The sequence below is a fragment of the Copidosoma floridanum genome, unplaced genomic scaffold (assembly GCF_036245765.1).
Source record: "Copidosoma floridanum isolate Cflo_tuat_1 unplaced genomic scaffold, Cflo_Japanese_pri ptg000020l, whole genome shotgun sequence".
Taxonomy (NCBI): Eukaryota; Metazoa; Arthropoda; class Insecta; order Hymenoptera; family Encyrtidae; genus Copidosoma; species Copidosoma floridanum.
Genome location: NW_028321897.1, coordinates 34,579,488 through 34,600,101, shown reverse-complemented (window position 1 = coordinate 34,600,101; position 20,614 = coordinate 34,579,488). Strand labels below are relative to the sequence as shown.

The following is a 20,614-nucleotide window of genomic DNA, read 5'->3' as shown; positions in this document are numbered from 1 at the left end:
ACACTCATTCTGGTTCATACTTAATTTTTTGTTCACATTGTACTATTTCACAGAAAAAAACAATAGTTTCACACTTAGTAGATAAAAAGTACAAACTTTCTTCACCTGAATATTTTTCAAACAATTTTAAACATTCATACAGTGTTGCTAGCAAATAACTATCGTTTAAATTTTTTGGAAAGTTGTATAAAGAAAAGATTATATTATTTAAAGTCCATTAATTATAGTCAAAATAATATTAGTCCAGTTAATAATGCTATTGGCTCATTATTCATACCTTATTGCTGTGAGTTAGATTATAAGTTAAGGGTATTTTGTTCAAAAAGTTTTAATTATGTTATTTTTAAGACTAGTATTAAATTACTGTTCAATAGAACGTATGGAAAAGACATATTTAAAAAGTTGAATAATCCGAATGTTGTCTATAAGATTGATTGCTCAGATTGCAGTAATTGTTATACTGGCCAGACATTAAGAAAATTGAGTATTAGGTTAAATGAGCACAAAAGTGACATAAAACATAAACGTGAGAAGTCTGCCTTATATTAACATCATTTAGACACAGGGCACTCTTTTAATTTTAGTGACAACGAAATCAACATTATAGATATAGAACAGAATTATTATAAGAGATTATTGTCTGAGATGATTTTTATTGAAAAGACAAACAATTTTAATAAAATGTTAGACTGTGATAATTTAAATAAAGTTTTTAAACGGTATATACACTTATTACTTAAGTAAATCAATATTTGTCTTTTTTTATCCTTTATTGTAATTTGAATTTATCGCGCGTTTTCACTGTATGGATTGAATATATATGTAACACATTTTAGTTTCATCTATATATGTATGTAAAATTTGTATTTAATAATTTGAATATGTAAGGTCAGTTGACTATGTGCCCTCGTTGGGTACTGACGTTGTTTGAATCTTCGAACAAAATAATCTTTTTGTAAGTCTCTAATTTGTTACTGTATTTAAAATTGTTTACTATTGTTCTTAGTTTTCAAAATGTTATTAGATGTTATAACGTGGACGTATTGTTACCTCAAGTTAATTTATTTCGTGTATATTTTATAAAATTAGGACTTGAAAAGGCTCCTACCCAAAGAGAAGAGAAACGTCGTCAGGGGATATAATAAAAAATTATATACAACAGCAATAGCCATTGGTTTTATTATTCGATGAATTTCGTCTTGCTCGCTGTTGTTGTCATTAACATCACGATTTAGCTGAAATTTTGCACACTGATTCTTGATGATTTCAAAACGGTTTTCGCATAGTTTTTTCTTAAAAAAGATAATATCAATAGTGATGAATAAGCTTAAAGTTTCGCTAAAATAAGCTAGCTCTGCGCTTTAGTTTAAAAGGATCTGCTAGGTGGCGTTTGAGTGAAATTGAAGCCACCCGCAATCAAAGATAGTGAAGAGTTGTTATAAAATGCTCAATCGAGTTGTCGATTTCGGTAGTTGATCATCGGCAGTACATCAATACAGAGATGGTGTTAACTAGGCCTACTTTTTCGACTAAAGATAAGCGGTTAGTTATCCAGGGAACGACCTAAAGATGAAATATTCTCTGGTCAGCGGTGTACCTCCCTTCAGTACGGTCTCTGTACACAGAGACTCCAAGGATAAGAGTCAAGCTACCCACAGCTGGCTCTTCATTATTAAGAATAATGATAAGGAATAACTGGACACTTCACCACTGGCCCTTTTCAGGGCCATTATAAGTATTTACGTACCCTACCTAATCATCAGTCTCATCGGTTCTCTTTAAGGTCACTTAACGAGTTAAACTACCTTGCCAACAAATACATTTTTACTACCATTTCCGAAAACGATTCGTTAATTAAAAGACTATCTAAGGCCAGCCACTGTTGAACCAAGTCAGTGATTTACTGGCAGATGTCACGAGCAGAGTTGTTCGTCGCAAGGCTGATGGGAACCCTGGTGACCGATGACCCTATCTTACTCTCCTGACTCTAAGCATTCAACGAGGAATCACTGATTCTCTCTAAGGTCTGCGCTGAAAGAACCAAATAGCTATAAAGGAAAAATATACTCGAGCCAACGGACAGTCTCTAACGAGCAAGCGTCACGAACCAATATATCCACCTGAGATTACCAAAAGAACTGAGTCTGCAAAAAAAAAAAGGTGCTTAAGACACCAAAATCTTTGATGATGTACCAAAAGACGTTGGGAAAGAGCTCTACAACTAGCTCCAAAGCTTTAAACGTAATAGTTTTCCTTCTGATCACTGTGGTGCTACAATAACAGGCCAAAGAAGATCATCTTAAAGTATACAGGCAATTACGTTTGCTGGAAACTTCAGTCAAGAAAAAGTTTACTTAAGAAGCTCACTGGTCCTTTTCAGGGTCATCAGGCATCGAATTACCTTGCCAACAAATATATTACAACATAATAAGGTTTAAAAAATAGCCTTTAGGGCTCACAAAAGTCTTAACTATGCTAAAAGTTGCAAGAAGTCAAATTGGAAAAAAACTTCAAATGCATCTAATGAATTCAATTTTAGGCATCAAGAAAATGACATTTAACATTTATCAAGATTAAAGCAGCATCAAAATTAATAAATAAGGAATTTATTACGCGAGAGATAAGATTTTCATTGTAACCCTCATAGTAATCTCTTCAATTTTTCAGATTTTCAAATAACTATATTATGTGTTTGTATTTTCGTGGCAGTAAAAATATAGATGTTAGGCTCCAGGACTTTGTTGCTGTGATAATAAAGTTGACAGGTATGAGAAAAAAGTTTTTTTTAAATATATTTTTTTTGTGAGTTTAAAAACCTTACAGCATTAAAAAATAGCCCTGTTCATAAATTATACGGAAAAAACTGCAAATTAACGGCCTTTTGGGGCCAACGATTATTCTATGGCATGACGAATGGTACTTTTTAGCATAATTATATTTTTTTCACTTCTTATAGCTTCTTACTCAACCAAATAAGCTGTATGGATTTCGAATAAATATATTTTTAATAAGAAGATTTCTATTTTGAAAAGTGTCAGAAATAGATATAAAATTTATAACTGAAAATCTTTCATATTACATGTCAACACATAACGGTGTTCTATTTAGTGAGTCTCGGGTAAAGCCAAGACGGGGGAGACCACTCGTATTCACATATATATACTGTGACGTGGCAAATTGCATATATATCCGAACACGCCATGGAGCCCTTGTCAACAACAAGAAATGGCGAGAGTCTTGTAATTATCTCGCTCTCTCTTCTGCACGTGGCTTGCTGTGAGGTACGGAATCCCTGTGTAGCCAGGAGGCCACAGCGTTAAGAGTAGCTATAGAGCTCGGCAGGACTCTTCTTCCGTGCTTCCTACCTGTATTCTGTAGGTGTGTGTGCGTGTATGCGTGCGATGTTGAGAGAGTGGATCTGGGTATGACAGCTGTTAGTGTGTCGGTGTCCTGGGAGCAATCCTTGTATTGGTGGCTACTTTCTAGTGCTGCGTTGGTAAATAGTGTGTGGTGGGCTGCATAGCACATGGTGCGCCTGCGCAGCATGACAAGAGAAATACTTGAGCTCGTTGTGAGGTTGGCACTGGAGCAGCACGGCGCATCTTCCGTAGACTCGCCTGCCGAGTCACTAAGACGTCTCAAAGCCAAGACCCAGTGCCACACACATCACATGAACAAGCCCTCTCACGGTAACCTAGGTTCCCCGGTGCCCTCGACGCTGGTAGCATTTCCCAAGGCATCAATAAGTACTCCACCGGAGAAATATCCTGGTATGTGAAAATATCTAGTGTTGGTACTTTGTGTAGTGTTGCACGAAAGTAGTCATCCCTTATTACCCTACCTTAGTAAATGTAGAGTCAGCCCAAGTTCTCTATTGTAATTAAAACATAAAAGTAAAATGCCAAGTGTAGCGTATCATTATAGCAAGTCATGACGCATGAGCCGTCACCTTTTTGGTGTGCTGCATCGAGATTGTAATTAAAGTGGCTGTTATTTATGTAAATACATAACCATTTACTATTCATATATTGTCTTGTTGTTTCGGCTCGTTTGGAAAGTGCTAAATGCAGATGCAGCAGAATAGTGCCTCAGTGTTTGCGGTATTATGGAATACTTGCTAACACAGAAAAAAAGACTATTCAACTCTGATAGCTATACCAAACTACCTGTTGCGGCAATTACCGCTGCGCATTACCAATAATAACCCAATTCCTTCCCGATTAACATCACAGTAAAAGTTCCTTAGTAAGCAAAAGTAATAATTGTACACTTTAGTCGCAATCCCCAGGTTACGTGTCACTATATATATATATATATATATATATATATATATATATATATATATATATATATATATACTAGTGAGGCTTACGCCCCCCTGCGCACACTGCGTGCCAACCTCCCAACTTTCGAATATTGTGCATCAATACAAAGCAGTATCAATATAAAGTACAATTACTAGTTACGTAGATGCTAGATATGTAAGTCCAATGAAAGCAGCTTGGAGACTTCAAAAATATCCAATTTGTGGTAGAAGTCATACAGTTGTAAATCTAGCTGTTCATCTTGAAAATAAACAAAAACTCATATTTAAAGAAAATAATATCAAAAATGTAATAAAAAATTATTAAACACCCCTTACAGCTTGGTTTGAATCAAATAAAGTAAATGATTTTGCGAAATCGCTAAAATATGTTAACATTCCAGGACATTACATTTTTGACAATAAACTTAAAATTAGGAAAAAAAGGAAAGTTACACTAAAAAATATTGCTATAGGTATATTAAACATAGTATCTCCAAAAGATCATGAACGCTTTTTTTTATTAAAACTTATTTTAAATAAATTACATGGGGCTACATCGTTTGAAGACGTTAAAAAACATAATGGAATAACATATAAAATATCAGGGATACTGCAATTGCAATGGGTTTAATAGAACATGATTCTGAAATCGACAATATTTTGAAAGAAGCCATAACAATTATGTTTCCATACCAGTTAAGACAATTTTTTGCTTGGTTTTTGATTTCAGAAAACATTCAAGGAGATAAAATATGGAATGAATATAAAAAATATTTTACGGAAGACTTCGATAATGATAATAATAATTGTGCTCTCCTACATATTAATCAAATTTTGGTATCGGAAGGTAAATCATGTCAGTCTTTTAGTTTACCGACGCCAACCATTAGCAACTATATAAATAATTGCAATATTGAGGAAATATCTTTCAGTAAAAAAATGTTCGATATAATGTACACAAATTTTAATGAAAATCAAAGAAAAATTTGTGAACAAGATGAAAAAGTATATTTCATAGATGGTCCTGGTGGATCCGGAAAAACCTACTTATATAAGACACTCATTTATTACTTTATTTCTAGAGGTAAAAATATTTTGTCAATGGCTTGGACAGGAATTGCATCTGTATTACTACCAAAAGGTATGACCAGTCATAGAACTTTTAGTTTACCTCTAGACTTAGATAATATTAAAAGTGTATTTTTAGAATTTAAAACTGAAAAAAAAAAAATTAAGGAAAGTTGATTTAATAATATGGGACGAGGCTTCTATGATTCCAAAAAAAGCTCTAGAAATCATTGATAGAACGTTGAGAGACTTGTGTAATACAAAACTTTGCTTTGGTGATGAATTAATAGTATTTGGAGGAGATTTTCGACACATCCTTGTTTTAGTTATAAAAAACGGTAATAAAACTATAATAATAGAAGAAACTATTAAACCATCATTTTTATGGAACTTCTTCAAAATTTTAAGATTACAAAATAACATTCAAATAATATAAGTATATATATAATAATATTAGTAACAACGAATTTTCAAAATTATTGTTAAGAATTGGAGAAGAAGACATAGAAACATTTAACATTCCTAAATCCTGGATTACAGATGATGTCTGTACCAAAATATTTGGTAATTACAGCAACTGTTTTGACAATAACGTGATACTAACTTTACATAATGAATATACTTTTTTTTTAAACAATAAGATTTTACGTAAATTACATGGGGAAACTAAAACTTATTACAGCATCGATACTGCAACATATAAAGGTGTTGATAAATCAGATGATAATATTTATATAAATTTTCCCGTAGAAACGTTAAACAACATTTGTGAAGGCTTGCCACCTCATGAACTTAAATTTAAAATAGGTACAATAGTAATGTTAATTCGAAATTTGAGTACATCAGACGGATTATGTAACGGTACACGATTGCGAATTACTAAATTACTGAAGTATAACGTAGAAGGCGGAATAGTAACGGGAGAAAAAATTAGTAATAAAGTTTTCATTCCAAGAATTACATTAAATACCGGAAATACTTCATCATTACCTTTTATTTTATATAGAAAACAATTCCCATTAGTTGTAGCATTTGCTATGACTATAAATAAGTCTCAAGGTCAAAGTTTTGATAATGCGGGATTATACTTAAAAAAACCTTTATTTTCTCATGGTCAATTATATGTGGCTTTATCAAGGTGCAAAAATAAAAATGGAATTTTTGTTCAAGTCGATAGAGAAAACAGTTTAGAGATTGAAAATATAGTTTGGAAAGAAATTTTTGAATGTAATAATTCATCTAATATTCATAACATGATTTAATTATTATTTTTTTATGTATAGGTAAAATTCATTAATTAATAATACATATCATGAATGTATATCGTGTTTATCTATTGTACCAATTTTAGCATTAATTTAAAACAAAATAAAAATGGACGTAAGTTTTCGTGGTTTCATCAGGCTTTATAAGATGACTCTTAAAGTGATGTGAAACTTCCATTGTTTTTATTAATGATACTCTAAATTAAACTTAAGTTTATGTACGTAAAAAGAAGAATTGTGTCATAAAGGACTATATAAGTGATGATTATATCATAATTATGCGCACCAATATATGTGTATATATTATTTGGTTTTAAAATATTGTTAACTCCATATAAATTGGTTTTTAAACGTACTTAGTTGTATAAATAATGATGTTTTGCGCAACAACCCCCTATGAATTAATTGATGACTTTTAATTTCTTCTTGACGATGAAATAAATCATGGCAATAAGACAGTTTTGTCAAAAGATAGGTAAAGACGGTATGATCACGGTCTGGTTCCAAATAAGTGGTGTGGGGAGGCAGTGGGGGCCATGAAAAAATTCATGGGGGTCAGTGGGAGCACCATAGGGGGTAGGTGGGGGAAAGTGGGATGTTTTGAGAAAAAATACTATACAATATTTCTATGTGATTTGGTAGGAATGTGGTAATAGACTTTAACACATTGACAGGGCTGGCAAAATGCAACGTTACAAAATGCTAACAAAAAAAGTCAGCCCACCAAAAACTTTATGCTTACAAAGAAACCGAGGGATCCAGTAAATCGAAATACAATTGATTGTATTTAAGTTTAGCTGATTATAGTATTGTGCAGTAATCTGTAACTATTTGATTAAATATTAAAACATACATTGTTATTATCCCATGAAGCCATACGTGGTTGAACCCCCTGGCTTGAATAAAGACTTATACCATACTTTTATACTATTCATTTAATATTTTGTGGGGGGTCGGTGGGGGGGGGGCGGTGGGGGGCCATGAAAAAATGTGTGGGGGGGCTGTGGGGGTCGGTGGGGTCTGTGGGGGGTTTTAAGAAAAACTACAATACGTCAAAATAAGCAAGAAAATAACGGATTTTTACCTTATTTCGTGGGGGGGCGGTGGGGGGTTTGTGTGGAATGCCCCACTGAGTTAACTATATAATATAGGAAGATATATATACATATATATATATATTTATATATATATATTAATATGTTCACAATCGAACTTGCGCTGATGAGGCTCACCTAACCAGTGTATACATATATAGTGCCTGGACTATGTGTGAATATTATAAGTATTGAACAGTTATAGTCAGTTAGTTAATTAAGCATGCCGAATAGCTGAGTGGCACTACGAGCCACGAGTTTTTTTTTTTAATTTATTGTTTTTTTAAATTTTTGATTTGTTTTTATAACGTAATATCAAAACTGCATGCAGAGTGTATCAAGTGCTGAACTGGAAAATGAAAAAGGTCATAGCAATGATCAGAATTAAATAAAATATTTATTTACATTTAGTTAAATTATATTTAGTTGATATATAACACGGATCAATATTTACGTACACGTGTTAATACGACAAAACCCGAACCTTTATACAACAGGCATACACTTTACCGCGCTCTTGCTGGTTTCAAGATAAGTAAATCGCACACTTATGTATTTTATTTCAGTTATCACAAACCTATAGTTTCTATAATACCAATACACAAAAATAGATAAAAATCGTTACACATTTTTCAATACATGACCTAGAAGTTGTTATTACAATAATAACACATTTAATGAATTTTTTGTTTGTAAAAAACATTATTTTTAACATATTCCTATATTGTTATTATAATTAATTTTTTTTAAATTGAATATGTTTATTGTGGCAAAGAAGCATTGCTTCTACCGACAGTTCAGCGACTGTCCTACTGGATTTTTTTTCTTCTTTCATATAAGACTTAAATAAAATCTTTCTTTACCCTTTGGTAATAAAATCTTTAATCTATTTATAGTAGAATTTTTGTTTAACGTATTTGCTTGTAATGGAACTCTTAGACTGATAATTAATTTAAGAACATTTTTATATTTTATAGTGCTAGCAAACTTGTCAATTTAGTTTAACTTCATTAATGATTCATAGAGAGTGAAAACAACAATATTCCTCTTTTTCATCTGAACTTGACATGCGAAGTCATATGCAATTTTATTTATAAAAATCTCTTTTTTAATATTAACAACAGTTTTGACTGTGTCATTCACTACTTGGTCAAAATACAAGACTAGATCTTCCAGAAGTTTTTCTCCAAGCTTTGAACAGTAAGTAAAATACGGTAGATCCACTCAGTGTGGTTGAATCTACATTTGAAATCCCATGACGGTAATTAAATATTATGGAAAAAACCATTCATAACATGATTTTTTGCATGCACCCCATTTTTGTGTTAATAAACCATGCAGTCATGTGCAATCTTATTATTAAAATCTCATACCTAATTAACAACAACAGGCATGATTCTGTTGTTTACTACCTAGTCAAAAGTAAGGACTAGATCTAGAGCCCAAACGAAAACTTTTGGAAAATTTAATCTAAGTATAAGTAAATAAAAATGTAAGAGATAAGTCTATCAAATTTTCTCTAAACTGCGTTAAAAATCTAACTTCTTACACTTAAATGAATAAGCACATTTAATATAGCAAGACTTGCTAAATAAAGTATATTAATTTGTGCTTATATATGTAGTAGTGACAAGATAAAATCAGTTCTATTGCATTAAAAACTACTGCATATGCACTTAATAAACAAAGATATTTAATATTTTGTATGTTGCATTTCCTAGTTTTATCTGGTAACCCTAACCTTTCCAGCATCTGCATGCAAGCAGCACTGCACATAGTGCTGCATTGAAGAAAGTTAAGATAGAAAGGCCGACAACTTTGATAAAGCACCTCATCAGCTGCTCGGCTGAAACACAACACTACTATGTATATACTAGCAGAGCTTTACCCCCTGCATGCTTGGTGCGCGAGCCCTTTTAATGCATTATAATCATTTGTATAGGCTTTGAGGTAGAAGGCAAAAGGTTTTAATTTAAAAAAAAATTTTTTTCACTTGAAAAACGTGAATTGAATGAGTAATGGTAATTACAACAAAAATATAGTAAATACCTCACACATAAATTGAGTATGGTTGTTGTTAAAAAATGAGCTTCAGTTGGTCTGTGGTCAACAATAAAGAACAGTTCACCATAGAAGTAAGTGAAATATAATTATTGAACTAAATAAAAAAAAATTCTAGCATAATATTTAAAGTTTTTTTACAGTAAATCTGATTTTTTATCACTTTTATTGTCTACTAACTTTTTTTTCAATTTGCATAAATATTGTATTATATTGATAGGTACACATTAACATTTAATCATCCAGTTGAATCTGTATTCTAAAAAAAATAAAATAATTATGTATCAAACATTACTACAACGGTTGAAAATTATTAACATGCTATTGAAATTCTTTATTTTCCTTTTTATGAACTCTATTGTAATGCCTTTTTAATGCATGTTTTCTTGAAAATTTTCTTCTACAATATTTACAAATTTCATTTTGCTCTGGGTTATGTACATGTAAATAACGCCATAAATGTAGTGCTCTTTTGAATTTTTGGTCACAGATAGGCAAAAGTATTATTTTGCCGTACGTATGCTCTCTTACGTAGCGTACGTTATTTTTTTTTTATTTATTTTTTTATCCATATTGCATACACTACATTTAAAAGATTTGTTAAATTTTTTTTTTGAATTTTTAATTTTTCTGTAGTTCCAAAAATATATCGGCAATATTCACACTCAAGTTAGTTCATTGACCTGAAATTGATAAACAAATAGCTGAAGTTTTGAATTTTTTTGCTCAATATTTTACATTATAAGAAAACATCTTTACTAATCAATCTCATTACAGAGAGTGCCTGTGTCTTGTTAGTGAAACTATCTTTCGTGCAAATAATGGAAATGTATTGAAACAGTAAAAAAATTGTGTGGGAGGCAGTGCAAGCGTAGTGGGGCGCAAGAAAAATCGTGTGAGAGGCAGTGGAGATGCGCTGGGGCACAAGAAAAATCGTGTGGGAGGTAGTGGATGCGTGGTAGGACGCAAGAAAAATCGTGTTGAGTGACAGTAGAGGGACGATGAAGGACAGTGAAGGGGCTCTATTTAATTTTGATTGGGTTAAAATAACGTAGAAACAAGACGAATTTTACCTTGATTTGTGGGGAGCGGTAAATGAGCAGTGGAGGACGGTGAGAATCTTTTAAGTGGCAGTGGGGAGGCATAGGGAAGGGGTATAATATAGAAAGTTGTATATATACACACGCATGAATGTATGTGTGTGCAAGTGTGTAAAGTGTACGTTAGTAATGTTTACGATATCTGTGCTTCTCACTCCAAACGCTGATGGCAATACATTGCTACTGCTAAAACATCTTTTTGCGCATGTACATTTATATTAGGTTAAAAATATTTCTCAAAATTTTGCACTGATTGATATCAAAAAAGACGTGCTGTCTTGCAAAAATTCTAAGCATTTTATTTCAACAACAAATTTTTTAAATGTTTTTGCACGTTACTTTTTACATACTGTAATTTGAAAAACATCTTTTTACTGAAAATAAGTTGAAAAATTAAAAAACAAGGTTACGTTCTGATGAAGACAAGCCCATATCTACTTCTAAATTTTAATAGTTATATTTTTTTTAGAAGTCCTGTAAAAATTTCTGTATTGGACTAATCTTAATTTGCCTCTGATACATTTTGTTTCGTCACACCAGTATCCAGAACGTGTTATGATTATTTAACTATTTCTTATTAAAATCTAGCTGAAATAAAAAGGAAGTTCTGATGTTTAATTTTTATGACGACTAATAATAATATTTTTCTAATATTCTTTCACTCATAAAATTTAATATTTTTGTCCTTGTTAATAAAACTAGTAATAACGATTATTTTTGTTCTGTTTAGTTTTTACTTTAAGTTCCACCTTTCTTTCTAGGTTTAAGAAGTCAATTTCTTACGTTTCGAATGTAAAATGTTATTAAAACTAACACTTTACTTCCGTAAAAAGGTATTGACAATAAAATAAGAATAGCATTGAACATCATTTTGCAGCCTTTCTTTAGAGCCTGTACCCAAGATTAGAAGTTTCTCCTGTTTCGCACCATGAGATACGTTTATATACTAGTGCCTCTACCTATGTGTTAGCTTTGCCCGAGACCAACTTACTAGAACACCGTACTGTGTTCACACGTAATGCAAAACGTTTTTAGTTGAAAAATTTTAAATCTATTCTTTACGTTTCTCAGAACAAAAACTTCTTACCGAAAACATTTTTGTTCGTAATCCATGCAGTTTATTTACTCACGTAACAAGCTGTGAAAAGTGAAAAAAATATATTGATGCAAAAAAATACCATGAGTCCCTTACGCCATAAAAAAATGCTGGCCCCAAAGGGCCGTTGTTTGCTTTTTATCACGTTATCATAAATAAATAGGGCTATTTTTTGAAACTATAAATATTTAAAACTGACAAGAAAAATATAATTAAAAAATTGTTTTTTGCAATCTTACAACTTTGTGACCAGAGCAACAAAGTCTTGGAGCTTAATCTTTCCATTTTTTATTGCCACAGCAAATACAGATACTTATTGTTCTACCTATTTGAAAATCTGGAAAATTTAAATGATTACTGTCAGGGTTGTAATGAAAATCGTATGCCTCACGTAATGGATTTTTTATCTGTCGAATTTGACGCTGCTCCTTGAATCTTGATAAATCTTCTGCGTCAATTTTTTGACGCTAAAAGTTGAGTACATTCAAAGCTTTAAAATTTTTTTGTCTAAGTCGCCCTCTTGTGACTGTAAGCATGGTTGAAACTTTTGTAAGCTCTAAAGGCTGTTTTTTTTCAACTTCGTTAAGTTGTAATACGTTTGGTGTCAAGGTAGTTTGGCAAGGACCACTTAGCTAAACTATTTCTGTACTAAAGTTTTCAGCAAATGTGACTGCCCAGGTATCTTAGGGTGATTTCTCTGGTCTACTGTTATAGTAGCTGACTTATTGAAAAGAAAGTACACCGAATAAAGCATTTCAGCTAGTTGTAAGGATTTTTTTCAACGTCTTCTGGTGTTCCGCTAGAGATGTGGGTGTCAAAAATACCTTCTTTTTTTGCAGAGCTAAGTCGTTTTGGTAATCCGAAGTGGGAATATTTGTTCGTGGTGCTTGCCTGTTCGAGACTGTCCTGTTTTCTCAAGCTTAGTTTTCCTTCATAGCTGTTAGGTTTGCCCAATGCAGATCTCGGAGAGATTTAGTAATTCCTGGTTAAATTCTTTGAGTCAAAAGGGTAATATAGGATCGTTGGTTGCCAGGGTTCCCAGCCTTGCAACGAACAACTCAGTTTGTGATTTCTGCCAGTAAATGACTCACTTAGTTTAATAGTAGCTGGCTTTATATAGTCTTTTGTTCGATGAATCGTTGCCAGAAATAGTAGTAAAAACGTATTAATAAATGGTATTTTAACCTTAGGTTGCCCTTAAAAGAATCAATGAGTGTGATGGTGAAGTAGAGAACGTAAATATCCTGAAACGCGATGGTGGTGAAACTTCCAGCTATTCCTTATTATTGCTGAATATCTTGCTGGAGAAAGGTACGCTGCTAACCAAATATCTCGTCTTCAGGTCTTTCTTCGGATAACCAATTGCTGATTTTTAGTCGAGAAAGTGGGTCTAAAGAATACCAACTTTATTGGTATACCACTGAGATGGCCCCTAAGAAGGAGGCCGTTGTAGCTGCCAGAACAGCTCAGGGTTGTTTTCCCTGGCTTGCTGTTGAAGCAAAGTCTGCTCTGGTAGCCCCAGGATGGTTGGAAAAATAGCCATGAAATCCTAAAGTGCTAGAGCAGATTAAGCTCTGGCTAAATTCATCTCCTGGTATTTTGCTAGAGACGTTAGCATTTAGAACGTCTCTTGATTGGTGTCACTCATCAATCTTGGTGATTCAGAATGAAGTTCAACGTAAGTTGCTTATTCATTAGAGGACAGTGTTGTCAGTAGCTGGGATACCCATCTGCACGATTTCCAGCTCTAAGTTTCATTTACTGCTGACGATCGTGTGGAGTTTGGTACTTTGCTCGGAGATATAATAACTAGACTTACCTTATTCTATTGCAGGTAGCTTCAATTATACTTCTATGCCCCCTAGCAGATCTGACTGAACTGAAGTAAAAAGCTAGCGTACTTATACAAAACCTTAATCTTATTGATTTCTCATGTCATTAAATTTTTTAAGATAAAAACTTTACTAAAACTATTTAGTAAGTGTTAAGAATTATTATGCAAAATTTCAGCTTGATCGGTTGGGTAGTTTTCGTGGTTAGCGATTACAACGGTCTTAGTGACTTTACTACATATTTTAGTAAGATGATAGTCTTTATTACATCTTAACCTTTTTTATATAATTATTTATTAGTTATTCGTTATTAGTATTGCATGGAGTACTCTCATCCTAATGTATTTTTGTTGTAAAGAATAAGTTTTTCCGCAAAGTGTTTTTTTTTTTTTTACTATTATTATATACATCGTATCCATCATGTAGCTGACTTTGTAAAATTTAAATTAAAATTCTAAATTTTTTTTTAAATAACAGCCAAACGAATGCCAACAGCCTATCATGAACAGGCAAAACAGCTGGAGCGGCGTAAAACTGGAGACTTACTAAGGGCAAAAATTCAGCAGAGGCCATGTAGAGATGAACTTGTACGCCAGCACATTCTCGAGGATATCAGCTACATCGATCCAAGTCTTGCTGGACGCACACGTATGCTTAAGAAAGCTCAGCTTGCTGATACTCTTAACGATCAGATTAGTCACCGGCCAGGGCCCCTTGAGCTCATTCAAAAAAATATTTTGCATACAGTCGAGCCAATAGAAAAAGCAGTCAAAGGTAAGTGGTGTGACTTATTGACTTTACTCATCATTTTTTTTTTTCTATGAAATATTACAATATTACTTAACAAACTAAGAATGTGTGGGTGCTTACAGAGGGACATATTCCATTTAAAGCGACCTGTGAGGGTCAGCTGACGAAACCTCAGCATCCAGATCACTACATTACTTTTGAAGAAGATGACTCACAAAGCTCAGAGGGAGGTACATCCTCAACATCTCAGCAAGGCTTCCAGGTCTCCTCGATAATAACGTTAGGAACTGTGGTAACAACAGCTATAACAACGACGACGACAACACCAACAATAATAAAAACAACAACAAGCACAACAACAACAACAGCAACATGTTTGACGACATCAATTATTACTGCGACGTCAGTGATGCCAGAAGTTCCACCTATATTGACAACGATGTCAGTCTCTAGCTCTGTAACATCGGATATGCTAAAAGAGAAGAAAATCCCTGCAGGTACTGTTATCTCTCTGAGTATTTCTACAGTTGAGGAGGTAGTTGAGCGTATTTTAATGTACGAGTGCCCAAAGTGCCTGAAAAATTTGGTTTTGGATAGTTTAAAAATTCTGAAGTCAGGCACTCATCTTTTCGTTACAAACTATACAAAAATAAACTGATCAATAAAGAGGCCTGCATGTTTTTGCATATATGTATATCCACATACACAACTATACATCTGTTTCTCCGTCTGCTTTTATGCTAATTAGCCTGTACACACACTGTTGGTAAAAAAAAAAAAAAATGTGCGGTGAACTTTGGAATTTCGAAACATATCCAAATTAATCCTTTTAAGCATCCCAGGCACCCATATTTAAAAATACGCTCATTATTTTTACAACAGCTGCTGATAGGTACCAGTCTTAAACACAAAAAATTCTAGATCAACCATTGCCGTTAGAAATAGGTATGATACGAACTTCCTCCAAACTTCATGGTATCAAAGAAGTGGACAAGGAGCTTAAGCAACAATCCAAACAAACAATTACTCAGGTAACTAATTTTCTATAGCTAATTCGACTGTTACTTATTTTTAAAAATAATTCTATTGTAACTGAAGGATATGTATTGCTCACCATTAGCTATGGTTTTCATAGTATAAAGCATCTGGAACTTCAAAGATTCAGGATTGTTCCAATAAAGGTCATGTAATACATTTAAAATCATAGCTCATTCTTAACGTTAGGTATTACATCGTAATCCTGGTTATTGGAGATATTTTACCAAAAAAGACTTGAGCTTTAGCTCGTGACATCAGTGTAAATTTATTTACGTCAGTTTTCACTCAACTTCTTACATGATATTGAGCTGAAAAACAAAGGTTGCCTTCGGTGTTAAATATTTACAGACGTAAAAGGGTAGTCCACAAACTCAATATAAGGTCATCAGGGTATGACAAAATACTACACTTAACTAAGTGGAAACAGGAAAGTTCTTTATTCGATGTAACGCATAGCTTTATTTAAAATAAAAAAAAGTTGAAAAATAAATAAATTTATAACCATAATTTAATTTTTTTCTAAGTTAGGCCCGTAACCTAAAGTAAATAAAGTCTTTGTTCAAATGTAAGGAGGTTTAGAAGTGATAATAAAATGTAAAGATCACAATAATATTGAGTTTTTCAGATAGTCTAGAAAACGTACAACTCATTTGAATTTTTTTGATATTCGTTATGGGTTATTTTTAAAAGAATTGTGAAAATAAAAATAATGTGATTAGCATAGGTTCTCACAGGACGTAACTTCAATTTTGAAGTTTGCAAGGACAAAATTTTTTTAACTAATGCAGAGATATTGAAGAAACCTACCTACGATTTAATTGTTGTTTAATAATTTAATAAGCAAAATTTTGTGCCATGTTATATTTTTAAACAATGCCAACTTCAAACGTGAGTAAAATATAGAGTTTGTTCGGTGCAAGAGGAGACGCGCAGTAAAGGAAGCCAAGCTGATGGGTCAGGGGGACTCCCCCTTCCTTGTCCCTTTAAGTGGTATTCCCGAAACTTCCTTTATCTGTACCGTTAAAAGTCTTGCGTAAAAGACTTGTAAAAATACGATAGTGTATATTTGTCTCGTTTCTGTGTATTAAGGCAATAAACATTCTCTAAAACATTACATTATTTATTAAAACATATGTTCTGGACTGTAGTATGCTTAGAATAAATCTGTAACTTAAGTAATTATTTATTTTTCAACTATTATTAAAGTAACATCCCTTTCGTTTTTTGACCCTACAGTCTTCCTCTTTAGTAGTTACATATTTAGTCCGAGTATGTTATTCAGTATTGCTTAAAATTTTATTCCTACAAACTCAGCTACTGTTAAGGATTCACTCACAGTATTTTGCTTCTTAGATCTCAATAATTATATTTTCATACATATCTATGATACAATATGTCGTTGAATTTCGAGAAATCATATCTTTGGCCCAAACACGATCAATCTAACAATTAACAACATTATAAGATAATTGCTTTTTAAAAACTCACATTAAATCTTCCATCGAATACAAATATTTTAAAATTTTAGAACTAAATTCCTAATGAATACTGTCATAACAACTTTAAAATCTTGTCAGGTATTTGACACTGAAACTAATATCAGGTGTAGTTCCTGAACTGACATACAAAAAAGCTCCAACTAAATTTTTGTGTCTTATATCATCACATGCTAATTGTGCATATTTTATTTTTTAATTTATTTCCATTAGTCTTCTCTATATTTTAGAATTTTTATCATCATACTTTTTGTTTGCAAATACAATATTTTCTTATCGACCGGAAGTAATAATTTCCCTATTAAATTAATCATTTATGTTAGTACCTATGATAATTTTTTATTTTACTTATCTTTCATTACAAATTACTTTAATGTACTTATTTTGACTTCTTTTAAAACGTAAGTTATTTAGATAAGTATCAGAACATTCATACCAAGCTCTTGGGCTTTTTTAAATAAATACAACGTTTTATAAAATTTTGTATTTTTTTAGTCCTATTCCTGTAATCTGGTGGCTCTTTAACATAAATCTGAGATTGAATATGATTTTTTTTAAATAGCTGTCTTAACATCTATTTTTTCTATGATTAATTTCTTCTGAGAATAATAGGTAGGTAACACTCTTAAAGATTCCATTTTTGCTACTGGTAAATAGATATCATTAATTAATTCATTTCGCTGTTATCCTTTTACTGATAATCTAAATAAATACATCATCAGATTTTTTTATACAAACCTATTTGAAATCTGAGTTTTTTAATTATTTTGTTTATTTACAAAAATTTAAGCTTAACTTTAATTTAAACAATACATTTCTTCACTTATCGCCTTTTTTAATCTTCCAATTCATACCTACTTATAAAGTCATTGTAAAAAACAGATATCTCAGTATTTGCATAGTTAACATAGATAATATTACTATTTACAAAATTTTCATCTCTGTATCTTTGAGACTCTTTTTCTTACCTAGTTGCTGGTCTTCAATTACAATTTTCTATCATTAATATTGACTTTTTTAATTGTGCTTTTATTTCACCTTGTAACTATCAATGTATCTCTTAATCTTTAACCTATACAGTCTTCACTATCTTTATTAACTTTATTACTATCAATATGTCTAGCTTCTACAATTTTTATATTTATTAAAACTCTGTTACAAGTATTTTCTCAACCTAACAAGACTTATTATTCAACCCTTCTTTCTCTTTTTGACTTTTTCTTTCCCTTGGTATACTTAACAAGCTCTACTTCCACAGACTTTCTAATTTTTTAAACTTTTTAACTAAGGTTCTTCTTAAATCATAATTAATGAAATGTTTTATTCAGCTTAACAGTATTCCTGATAATCTTATTTATTAAATAAGTTGCTAATCTAAGTGTTTCTGGCCAAAATATGTTAGACACCCTATCTTCTTTCAATAAGCACCTAGAGTGTATTCAGCAAATTTTGCAAGCAGTAAGTTAAATAGATTGTGGCAACACTTCATGCTTGGGTGGCGCTACTGTCAACCTTTCCTAATTGTCGGTAGGCTCCGACGATATAAATAAACTTAAAAATTTCAGCAAAATGACTCAGTTTTTATCAATATTTCAGAGTTTGCTTACATCAATGAAACTCACCGATAATGATTAGTACAGATTGACAATAGCGCTACTCAACTATGCAGCGTGACCATAACCTACGTACCTTACTGCTGGCAGCGTTTGCGAAATACACCCATTAGATATATTCATGATGCCCCTGTTATGTTTTTCTTTCATTGCATTTAGTTCATGTACATAAGGGTAGGCATGGTTTAATGTACATCCTATTCTCTATTGCAAAATTACTTCTATCATTATTAATGTAATCTTTGCGATTCTGACATCTCAGTCTTTTTACCCTTTTTCCTGTCTTACTTTCAATTTCGTGTAAGCTTGATGTTTCTCTTCAATATAATAAATTTTTGTTACTTTACTGTAATTATTAATAAAATACAATATATTATGCACCAAGGAAGCAAATCGTAGGAAGTGGCCAAATACAGATTTCAAACTGTCAGTAAGATTAAATCAAATCAGAAGAACATGTGTACTGAAAAAGAACCAATCTGGCTATACTTGCATAAAAGTTACCACATGCTTTGACGGATAGATGAGATCTATAGATTTCATCCTTGGTTCGAGCACCAAGAGTCCGATTGCAGTTCTCCAGAGATAGTACCGCTCGTCCGTTTCTCGATAGAGAGGGTATAACGGGGAGTGTGGCCGAAGATGCGTGGTAGGTCAATGGTAGAAGTATTAGAGGACGATACACCAATTCACATATACACATATTTACACATCACTGCTTGGCTTTTAAATTTCTTAGTCAGTCCCCGAGCAAATCGGAGAATCTTGGACACTCTAGCTACACTCCCCTTTATGACTTTTCTAATCTCCCGCTTACATATTTTTAAACTTTTTTTTATATTATTCGTCCAGGTACACAAAAGTATCAAAAAAAGCATTTGAAACTTTGGAAAGAGACTAGGAAATGATGGAAAGCCTTCCGTTATAGGGTAAAGGGAAGCATATAATTTTGTTGCGAGAAAGTTGCCTATTCACAGGGGTACTTGCTCGAAGAAGTCACACTGGCCTTTGTAGACTACAATTATTGTTATACACACTGGTATAAGAGTACAATATACTTTACATTTTATACGTAAAGCAAATGTCTTAAGAATTACAGTAATCAAAAGTATATTTCAACATAAAAACTATAATTTAGTAAACGTTTTTAAATGTTTTTTTAAAGACGTATAACATTTTACAAGGTATGTTTTTTACTGCAATTTTTACGATTATGTCTTACCACACGTATTAGATTTTTGGAATTGGAACTACTTACTATTGTTTTATTAGTTATGTAAAAAACAAAAAAAAACAATATAACTTATTCTTATTAAAGAGATCATAAGTCGCAACTGTATGCATAGCTTAAAATACTACCATATTCCAGTAATAATTATAATATTGTAATACAAAAATGTTTGGCTATCAAGCTTAGAGAATCTGGGATGCAAAACCAAGCTTTAATAAACTTTTTCGTTGTTTCTAATTTTTCACATATATATATATATATTTTTACGTTTTAACTATAGTTTAACAAATTATTTTTAATTGTTTTTATCATCAGATAAGACTGTTTTCGGAAGATATTTTTAATAATTTTTTATTAAAATTGGCAATACTGTTCATTTATTCTAAGATAGAATAAGAGTACGTACGTCAAATTTAATATCTCTTGAATCATGCAAGATCAATCAACAAAACTCCGTTCAGTACGCTGATTTTGCGGAATATTAGCTGTAAATAAAATAAATTTTAATACATATTTTAATACTACTAAAAAGGAACATATTGTGAAAATCACAAATAAAAAAAAAATAAAAAATGGAAATAAAACTCCGCAATTTGGCGAATACATGCACAGCGCTTATTTTGTGTTTTTCGTGACCTGTTACTTCAGCTTTCACGGACCACTC

General features: G+C 32.1%; 1 protein-coding gene across 3 annotated transcripts in view; it reads left to right on the top strand.

The window, feature by feature from the left end:
* The window catches only part of LOC106644202 (uncharacterized), a 728,649-nt gene that overhangs the window by 202,026 nt on the left and 506,009 nt on the right, over nt 1-20,614 (top strand). For 2 of the 3 annotated variants that reach the window (XM_089593743.1, XM_089593742.1), the window contains exons 3-5: nt 14,300-14,596; nt 14,695-15,069; nt 15,494-15,603. In XM_089593743.1, coding sequence (XP_089449869.1) covers nt 14,300-14,596; nt 14,695-15,069; nt 15,494-15,603 — 782 coding nt within the window. The remainder of the gene's footprint in view (nt 1-14,299; nt 14,597-14,694; nt 15,070-15,493; nt 15,604-20,614) is intronic. The other variant, XM_089593744.1, reaches the window with a different exon arrangement.